Source organism: Drosophila takahashii, chromosome 4 (genome assembly GCF_030179915.1).
Source record: "Drosophila takahashii strain IR98-3 E-12201 chromosome 4, DtakHiC1v2, whole genome shotgun sequence".
NCBI lineage: Eukaryota > Metazoa > Arthropoda > Insecta > Diptera > Drosophilidae > Drosophila > Drosophila takahashii.
Genome location: NC_091682.1, coordinates 751290 through 761690, shown reverse-complemented (window position 1 = coordinate 761690; position 10401 = coordinate 751290). Strand labels below are relative to the sequence as shown.

Genomic DNA, 10401 nt, shown 5'->3' with positions numbered 1-10401 from the left:
TAAATTATTGATTATTTAATTTTCCGATTATGTTAACAATTGGTTTACACAACTTAATTTTCATACATCTAACTTAAAAATAAAAATGATCCGAAGAAAGATTCACTGTTCTACCCGTTCGCTCCTACCATCATTTACCGTATTTCTGTGGAGTTATTACCTAAATCACAATCATCGACAAATTCAACGTGCGTGAATGGGAAGTGACCATGTCTCCCGTTTAGTTCCCCCTCCCATTGTCCATTTATATTTGTTTTAGTGACTTTAATAATATCACCAATTTCCAGTTTCAATGCAGTCTTATCGTAGGCGTTCGGAACCCTTGACTGTTTTACGCGGGCGTATGCGGGCAGTTTGCGCTAAAATATAAATATTAAAAATATGTTAATGAAAAAATGTACTGCTTAGTACTTACGTTTAAATCGGTCCTCTTTAATGTGCTGTTAAGCAAGTGGGTAGATGATGAATTATTCTTTAATGTATCTTCGTCTATAAAACCCTCATGCTAAAAAAAGAAAAAATATCTAATAACTGTTTAGCACTAAATGAAAACGTTAATATTAATTCATAATATATCAATAGTAGAGCCCTGCACAAGTAAACTGACTCGCTTGTCAAACCTTAAACCCAACCGACCTACTTGAAACCCAGTTGGCTTGGGTCGTTTGGGTTTGGGTATTTGGGTAAATGAGTCAATTTTTACCCAAACCCAAACACTCAAAATAAAGACAGGTTAAATAGATCAAGTCAAACAAATTTACAGGTCGGTCCGGGTTGGGCTTTAAGTAAACTGTTGTAGTACATTTTATATTAAATTTTTATACCCGTTACTCGTAGACCAAAAGGGTATATTAAGTTCGTGCAAAAGTATGTAACAGGTAGAAGGAAGCGTTTCCGACCCTATAAAGTATATATATTCTTGATCAGGGTCACTAGCCGAGTCGATCTAGCCATGTCCGTCTGTCCGTCTGTATGAACGCTGAGATCTCGGAAACTACAAAAGCTAGAAGGTTGAGATTTTCCCCACATATTCTTGGGCCTCCTACGCAGCGCAAGTTTATTTCAGCGCCACGCCCCCTCTAACGCCCACAATCGCCCACTAACGATTTGAAAATGTGTCCGGCGCCCACATCTTTAAAGATTTCCGAGAAGTATAAATGCAATTTTGTTGTGTATATTTATACCTATCGAAATGTAGAAGACATTTTTCAAATCGGACCATTCATTAAAAAGTTATACGCAATCAAAATATCTACATATATCTATCTCCCTCGCACTCCCTTTAGCTCAGCTACGATTATAGTCGGGACACGAACCCGAGTACAGCGTTCGCACTTCCTTTAGCTGAGTGACGGGTATTAAATAGTCGGGACACCAACCCGACTATAGCGTTCTCTCTTGTTTATATTAAATTTGTTATATTACATTTTTTATATTAAATTTCATGGACTGAAAATAACTTATTTAAATAAGTGTTATGAGTTAAAAACAAATTTAAAGCCATAACAGAGTCCAAAAATTTTGGTAAAAATACCACTTAATTAGTTTAGCTCGGCAAATGGGAAAACTTAACAAACCTTTTTTTCAATTTGTGTAATAAAAATTGAAAATAAGTCCTATCCTTGAATTTTATTATATCGCGGTTTTTTGAAAAGTCGATGTAGAATATATCTTTCTCATTTCTTTAGTTTTTAGTGTTATTTGGTTAGGGCTAGTACTCAACCCAACAAAAAGTCGTCCAAAACAAAAACTTCATATGAAACAAAATTTTTTGACGTTGTTTTTCATATGAAGTTTTTTGTTTTGGACGACTTTTTGTTGGGTTGAGTACTAGCCCTTAAGTCGAAATAAATAGTTTATAAAAGTTTGGAATACTTTCTTGTGTGAGTTTTATTGACTTTTAAAAGTGTCCCAACTTACAAACCACCTTTTCAAACAGTCAATTTTTGACACTTTAGTTTGAAGCCAAAGGACCAACTTTCATAAGCGAATGTCGAAATGGTAGTATAAAAACAAAAGGTGTACCAACCTACAGATATCTCCCCTATGATTTTGGCTGTTTAAGTACACTGTGTTACAAAATGTAACCTTTTTTTATTTATTTAAAAACAAGAGAAAACGCTATAGTCGAGTAAAATTTTTATTTTCTTAAGTTTTTTATGGAATCAGCAGCAAACGCTTCTTCTGGGCGACTCTGCTTTTATACCCATCCATTTTTTTGCGGGATGAAAGGATTGTGGTGAAACGGATCTCTAGTGGTAGGCGAAGGGTTTAGCAGTCCATTCTGCAAAAAACCCTGCAGGAAAAATGCTAACTAGTCCGAAAATCAATTAGTTGTACAACTACTAAAAAAGCTACCGGAATTTTTCTCGATGCATTTCGGCTTAGAAAATGTGTGCTAGTCGAAAAAATAAATAGTACAAAACTAGTAAAATAGAAACTTGCCTCGGACTGGAACCTTTTTAACAAAAAAAAACATTAAAAATATGTAATTGGTAGAACAAATACATGTTAACGTATAGTTAAAAGGCAACTGGAATTTACCTAGTTGCATTTATAATTATTTAATATATTTAAATACATAATAACAATCATAATTCCTTTAAGGGACCGCACCAATTAGGAGAGCGTCAAATTAAACATCTTCAAGTACAAGTAAAATCCAATGAATTAATGGTTGATAGACCAGATTTTTATATTTTTCGAGAAAATATTTTTTTTAGTGTAGTTTAACAGCTGTAACCGTAAATTAAACCAGTTCGTTACATGAAAATGGATAACTTGCACTAGTTAACTTTCCTGACGCAACTAGTATTTTACTGGTCCAATACCGATTCCGATAAAAATTTTGTAAAAAAAGTTGGTAAAACTGACCCAAAATATGAAAAAAAAAATTTTTTAAGTATGCCAAAATATTTAAAGGATATATACGTATAGTTAAAAGGCAACTGGAATTTAACTAGTTGCATTTATAATTATTTAATATATTTAAATACATAATAACAATCATAATTCCTTTAAGGGACCGCACCAATTAGGAGAGCGTCAAATTAAACATCTTCAAGTACGAGTAAAATCCAATGAATTAATGGTTGATAGACCAGATTTTTATATTTTTCGAGAAAATATTTTTTTAGTGTAGTTTAACAGCTGTAACCGTAAATTAAACCAGTTCGTTACATGAAAATGGATAACTTGCACTAGTTAACTTTCCTGACGCAACTAGTATTTTACTGGTCCAATACCGATTCCGATAAAAATTTTGTAAAAAAAGTTGGTAAAACTGACCCAAAATAAGAAAAAAAAAATTTTAAAGTATGCCAAAATATTTAAAGGACACGATAGACAATAATGGTTAGCATTTTAAACGTCAAATTAAGTTTATTTCCTTAATAAATTTTGTGATTTTTAGTACAAAAATGAAAACCCGAATATTAATGTTGCCGTAATTTTCGGCTTTTTTTTTTGTTTATGCATGTTTCTCCTTTAAATTAAAAAATAAAGTACTAACATATATATATTTATGAAAAGGTAATAAAATAATCTTTATTTCTGCATTATTAAATTTTTGGTTTCATTAGTTTTAAACCTTTCCTTCACGTTTGAAGATAAAAAAATAAACCGAATATTAATGTTACTGACTGTATTAGGGTGGGTCTATGATATTTTTCTCTTGCAGATGGGGAGGGTCAAACGTGGTTTTAGGCATACAGTTTCTTGAGCAATATGGCTTAGAAATGCTCAATGATTGTTTTCCGCCCAAACGATTTATTACTTTTTTCCAGGGATTGCAAATAAGAGTTAACCTATTCAAAACAAGAAAGGAAGCTATATAATATAGTCATCCAATTTTTGTAAAATTCCGAAATTCCGAAATATTAAAAAAAAACATATCCTAGAGTAGAAGAGAATACAATAAAAATTAAAGGAAAATTAAAGGAATTTGTTTCCAATTAATTTCCCATTAATTTTCCGATCCATTTGTCAACTTTTATAATAAAAATTGGAAAAAAAAGAGTTATATGTCAATTTTTATACCCTTGCAGAGGGTATTATGATTTCAGTCAGAAGTTTGCAACGCAGTGAAGGAGACGTTTCCGACCCTATAAAGTATATATATTCTTAATCAGCATGACTAGGCGAGTCGATCTAGCCATGTCCGTCTGTCCGTCCGTCTGTCTGTGTGTTTCTAGCGGATATCTTTTCTTGTTTTTTAAAGATTTTTTAAAGTTCAAAATGTTAAATTTCGGACTTTTTACGAATTTTTTATTATATCTCGCCAGATATCCACTCGATTGGGTCAGTTTTAGTTTTATTTTAAAGCCAATATATCAGAGCTTAACTTTGCCAGATAAATATGATTGGATAAGTAATGGCAGCGCAGAAGCTCGACAAAGATGAAAAATGTGTTTTTTGGTCGACTGTAAGTAGGCTGGTATATATCGTAACAACACGAAATAAATCCGTCGAAAAATCATAATGTGTACAAACTTAAAGTTTACATCCTACCGAATAAAACAAGCCGGATATGGCCCCAATCCATTGAAAACTGGATTTATGGTTTTGGATTTATGGATTTTTAAAGTTCGGATTTTTCCACTTTTTTCGGTTGACAGAGTCCAAATTTAAGATTTATCATAGGCGGCGACATGTAAACAAAAATGAGTGGTGACGGCGGCCGGGTCAAAAAATTACTTATCCAATCATATTGATCTGTATGGCAAAGTTAAGCTCTGATCTATTGAATTTAAAATAAAACTAAAACTGGCCCAATCGGGTGGATATCTGCCGAGTTATAAGAAGAAATTCGAAAAAAGTCCGAAATTTAACATTTCGAATTTTAAAAAACCTTAAAAAAAAACTGTGCCATCGAAAAAAAATTAGTGCTATTTTCGTGATCTAGGGGTCCAAAACTAAAGGAATTTGCCATCAATTGCTGGGGAGCATTTCGGCTGTAAACTAGTGTAATCTACGATTGAATACCTTTCTGTTGATATGCCATATGTCTCCAAAATAATTTTTACCCAGTTTAATATATATATATATACATTATAGGGTCGATAACGCTTCTTTCTACTTGTTACACACTTTGAACGAATACAATTTATCCTTTTAATCTACGAGTAACGGGTATAAAAACAAATTTGAAAGTTTAAGAAAGAAGAAATAAGATAAAATCCGCGCGTATTTTGAATTTAACAGAGTTCCACAGAAATACAAATATATCGAGTCTGTAAAATTATTTTTATACGCACCGTTTGTATATAAGGAACCGGTATTTGCCCAATTTTCCCCGATGAATTTCGTGCAGTCCACCATTGATCCTCGTCTTTTCGAACTACTGTAAGAACTTCACCTCTTTGAAATGGCAAATCATCTTGATCCTTAAAAAATAAAAATTATTTTAATCACTATTAAATAAAATATCACTGTTTTTAAATGCTCACGCTGCCAACAAAATCGAACTTTCCTATAACTTTTTCCACTTTTTTAAACGCAGGTCGTCTTAGAGGGGTTGTATCCAAGTAATGAAGTGTGTAAAAAGTCAATAGTTTTGGTAGATTATCGAAAGATTGATCCCCTATGCGGTAAACGATGTGATCCTGTTGTTGAACTTTGTTAATGATGTAGTTGCTAACTTTTGTATCTTCTCTAAATAAACACAATATAAATTATTATATGTAAATATTTTTTATTTACACTTGCCAGTTTATATCAGCGTCTCCAGAAAAAAACTAAACTCCTTATTTACCAACAATTAATTAAAGCAAATATAGGCCGAGATCACTATGGACGGCAGTCCATGTAGTGACGAAGCGCACCAGGAGAGTGTGCAAGGCGACTACTATTATATAGCCGCAAAATTGAAAATCTGCTGTGATAGTCCGATCGTAATGAGTAATACACCAATCGAAAGGTATTGCAAAAACTTAAAGGATTGCATACCAAGACCTCAAGAAAATCAATTGGTTTGGGGGAGAGAGAGGTGAAAGTGAAAAAGTGAAAATTTCGAATTTTGGAGCTGTTGGGGCCGGTGGGGATAAAAGCCCCCTCGCAATATTTTAGTTGTATTCCTATCAAAAATACCCCTCGAATGAGGGGCCATATGATAAAATCCGACGCTCCGTTCAAAAGTTATAGCCAAAATAAGATTTTCTTCTTCTTCCCAAAATGAAAATTTAATTCTGTTTGTCAGTTTGTCCAAAATATGTTTTTTAAGTTCTGAAAATTTGATATGACGTTCATCACATCGATATAAAAAACTTTTGTTCTACCACTTTTGGAAAAACCCGCTAGTTTAGCGGGAAAACAGCTATAAATAGCTAAAATTCGGAAAGCCGTAACTTCTATACTACTATAGCTACAGACTTGTGCTGCATCTCGTTTGAAAGGTATTTTTAAATGCTATATACGCCTTCTTCTAACTTTTTTTTTAGCTTTTTTTTAATTTTCTCAAAAACGGCTCTAACGATTTTCCTTACAACTTTAAACTGTATAGCCCTTGAGATTCCTTAAATTTTGGTATATATCATGTTTATGTAAAAAATCGCGTTTAAAAGTTATTCAGAAACGAAAATAGCCACTTTTGCCAGCTCAGAACAACTAACGCTTCCTGAGTGTTTAATTTTGTGCGTGGGTATCCAAACTGTATATTAGGCTCATAGAATCATTTCAATTGTTTTAAGGAGTTCCAAATAGGAAACTTTTGTTTTACGACTTTTGGAAAAACCCGCTGCTTTAGCGGAAAAAAAGCTAGAAATAGCTAAACTTCGTTAGTTTGTAAGTTCTACACTACTGAAGCTACAGACATGTGCTATACCTCGTTTAAAAGGTATTTTGAAATACTTAAACGCCTTTTTAACTTAATTTGTTTAAATACAATGGTTTACAAATTATGATTGACAAATTTAAATTTAAATGTATATACTAGCTCCTATGAGAGCAAATATAAACAAACAAAAACTTCTGATATCAAATAAAAACACCTCTTAACGAGGTAAAAAACTAGTGACGATCGCACCTTCAACATACAAAAGTTCTGATATCAACATTTGTGACGAAAAATTAGTACACTCGTCATTAAATACACTTTCTAAGATTTTCTCATTCGGCACGCTGCAATAGAAAATGCCTATGAAGGTAAAAAGGTTAAAATAGTATGCTAGGGCGGGCCGAATGAGAAAATATTAGAAAGTGTATTTAATGACGAGTGTAATAATTTTTCGTCACAAATGTTGATATCAGAACTTTTGTATGTTGAAGGTGCGATCGTCACTAGTTTTTTACCTCGTTAAGAGGTGTTTTTATTTGATACTTTTATAGTAGCCCCTAACGTTAAATAAATCTAACCATAAATCTTTTCGGAATTAAATAGTAACTTGTTTCTTTTATACGGTCGTTTTGGAAAATTCAATCTAACTTAACCACAAGAGAAGTTGGGGTGGGCGCATTCAAAATTTGAATGCGTGCACCTCCTCTTGAGTTAGATTGAATTTTCCAAAACGACCGCATAAAAAAGACATGTAACTATTTAATTCAGAAATTCACAAATTGGTTGACCACTCTTGAAGATACAGTGGCTCCATCGCATAATCGAATACCTACTTTCATGAAATTAACAGGCAAAAAAATGAATAAAATGGGTTAAATTCGTCGTTTATTTTGCATTTATTTAAAAAATTGACCAAACTATAACTAAACGAATAACTGCTTGGTCGAAAAGCACGATTTCCCTACAAATTTCAATAAAAAAGAAGCTTTCAGCTTAATAAGAATGTTCTCGAACTCATCTTTAAGGTAAGTTGTTAAACTTACTTTGGAATTATGCCATCATTAACATCTTGATTTGGCCTTCCCCGCCTCTATTGTCAAATTAAAATGTATCCCGGAACCTCATAATAATGTTCTGGGCAATAGACTTGACTTCTCCGACCAATCCAGGGAATTTCCGTACAGTTTTCAGTTCGAAATTGAGTTTTCTAATCAACTGACGAAGTTTTAAAATAGCTTTCCTTGGAGCCATTTTAACTTTTTTTTGCAGTTGTTTCTGCTCTTAATCTCTACTACAAAGTAATCTCAATGCAAAAATCCCAAGTTTGCAGCAGTTCGTTGAACCTTAAAATCAGATTATTTGTTGTTTTTTTTGGAAAACTACGTGTTTTCGTTGGAAATATGTGGTTTTTGTTTATGTTTTTGTAAGAAAATTTGTGATTTTCTTAAATTAAAGATACCGCAATTACCAGAGCTGATGAACTATAGGCGTAGTGGCAACTTATGCTTAGAAAAGCCTCATTTACAGTGGCTCACAGCTTATTTCGTGCAGAGGTAAACTTAAAATTCAAACTCGTATAGCTAACAAACTATACGATAATTTACCAAAATTTAAATGCAGTTATGTTAGGCAGTATTCTGGCCCTTATTAACCCACTTCTTTATTTTTAGATTCCATAGAATAACACTTAAAATTAAGAAAAACTAAAATCATTGACTTTTTTAATGTCACAGCTTATTTCGTGCAAAACTTTAAAATTATTATTATTTGTAAATTATGGCTCAAAATGTGTTTTTTTAATTTCTGCATTGAAGCGCCTATTATTAACAATTTTTTTTGTAATTTTAATTATGTCAAATACACTAAAAAAAAAAGTTACATGCAAAAAAAATAAAATAATCAATTAAAATGTTTAAATGTATATTTTCGTATTAAAAATGTCGAAAAATGTATCTTAAATTTGCAGAATTTATTGAGCAAGGACCCAGTTCTCAACTATCCATGATCAAACGCTTCTTACAAAGGAATTAAGATACTACCGTACTGTTAAATTTACTATATATTTTTAATAATTTTAAGTCTGTTCCGGTGCAGATACTATTGTACAGGATGCATTTTGGGCCTATTGGTATCACTTAATTCCTTTGTAAGAAGCGTTTGATCATGGATAGTTGAGAACTGGGTCCTTGCTCAATAAATTCTGCAAATTTAAGATACATTTTTCGACATTTTTAATACGAAAATATACATTTAAACATTTTAATTGATTATTTTATTTTTTTTGCATGTAACTTTTTTTTTAGTGTATTTGACATAAGTAAAATTACAAAAAAAAATTGTTAATAATAGGCGCTTCAATGCAGAAATTAAAAAAACACATTTTAAGCCATAATTTACAAATAATAATAATTTTAAAGTTTTGCTCGAAATAAGCTGTGACATTAAAAAAGTCAATGATTTTAGTTTTTCTTAATTTTAAGTGTTATTCTATGGAATCTAAAAATAAAGAAGTGGGTTAATAAGGGCCAGAATACTGCCTAACATAACTGCATTTAAATTTTGGTAAATTATCGTATAGTTTGTTAGCTATACGAGTTTGAATTTTAAGTTTACCTCTGCACGAAATAAGCTGTGAGCCACTGTAGATTCTCTGCGGAAATGCATGGTTCTCTTGCAATCGCATTTTTAAATTGCGTGTTTTTCTATAAAAACAAAGGAGCACAGAAACTTCATGATGATTGACGGATGATCCTTATGGACATCCTTCGACCATGTTATCGGACGGAAACATTTTCTGATATATGTACAGGTATATATTTACATAAGTATAACGCAAGCGTACATATCACCTGATGAAATATCGATACAAATTTACAATTATTTATGTATTAAAAAACAAAAAAAGGTTTTCCACTGAAGAGAGTATTGGGCCTAGTATCGGAAGTCACATATTTTTTTGGTAGAAGATATACTGACAAGTGTACGTAGTTTTTTTTTCTTACCTTACGCAAAGTACATAATCCCCCGCTATAGAGTTACTGTCTCGAACTAAAAATACTCCTCGTTCACGCTCATTCATTAAAACTTCTGTAGCATCTTGTCGCGACATGGGACCAAAGTACCAGCTATTAAGAACATAGGTTAATATTTAGCATATAATTTATTGATACGACCATTTTACCTGCTTCTGTCTGAAACATCAAAAGGATCCATAGCTCAGGTTTACAATAAATTGCGTCCAGAATAAAGAAACATAAATGATAAAATTCACGGTGTCGCATATAACCGATAATATAACAATAGTCTTCAGTCAGTGCATATTTAAATTGATTATTTAAAAAACATTACAATATGATCATTGTTTGCCCTTTTTATATGTGTATCTACGCTGGGCTTAGAGCTGTGCGAAACATCGAGTCATCGATGTATCGTTATGTTTTCGTTTATTTCCACTACTATTTTGCTGGAAATTTCTTTACTGTTATGTAGTAGTCCCACTGACAACGCACACTAGGAAGGTCGAAAATCCACACCATACATTTTTCTGTACATTCAGTTGTATGGGCTTTATAGGGTCTTCCCACAGAGCTCCATCCACCATCTACTATCCGTTGAACGGATGTTCCGTA

The 10401-nt window shown here is 32.3% G+C and overlaps 1 protein-coding gene across 5 annotated transcripts; it reads right to left on the bottom strand.

Moving 5' to 3' along the window:
* On the bottom strand, window positions 1-10192 carry Crk (Crk proto-oncogene, adaptor protein). 5 transcript variants are annotated; one of them, XM_044395353.2, is made up of 6 exons: window positions 9954-10187; window positions 9780-9897; window positions 5448-5603; window positions 5256-5384; window positions 416-505; window positions 1-359 (listed from the first exon to the last, which is right to left on the bottom strand). In XM_044395353.2, the coding sequence occupies exons 1-6, from the start codon at window positions 9983-9985 to the stop codon at window positions 135-137; spliced, it is 750 nt and encodes a 249-aa protein (XP_044251288.1). In that variant the 5' UTR covers window positions 9986-10187; the 3' UTR covers window positions 1-134. The 5 variants fall into 5 exon arrangements, 3 of the variants coding, with proteins under 3 accessions (XP_044251288.1, XP_044251286.1, XP_044251289.1); XM_044395351.2 differs by having other exon boundaries at window positions 5448-5652; window positions 9775-9897; window positions 9954-10185; XM_044395354.2 differs by lacking the exon at window positions 1-359 and having other exon boundaries at window positions 486-524; window positions 5448-5652; window positions 9775-9897; window positions 9954-10186.
* Between the last annotated feature and the right edge of the window lie 209 nt (window positions 10193-10401).

What these genes read in the sequence shown, in the direction of transcription:
- Crk (XM_044395351.2), bottom strand. Translation starts at nt 9,985, where the DNA reads ATGGATCCTTTTGATGTTTCAGACAGAAGCAG. An exon ending in GATGTTTCAGACAGAAGCAG is followed by an intron (nt 9,898 to 9,953) that starts GTAAAATGGTCG and finishes TGTTCTTAATAG; the next exon opens with CTGGTACTTTGGTCCCATGT. An exon ending in CGGTTCCTTATATACAAACG is followed by an intron (nt 506 to 5,255) that starts GTGCGTATAAAA and finishes TTCTTTTTTTAG; the next exon opens with CATGAGGGTTTTATAGACGA.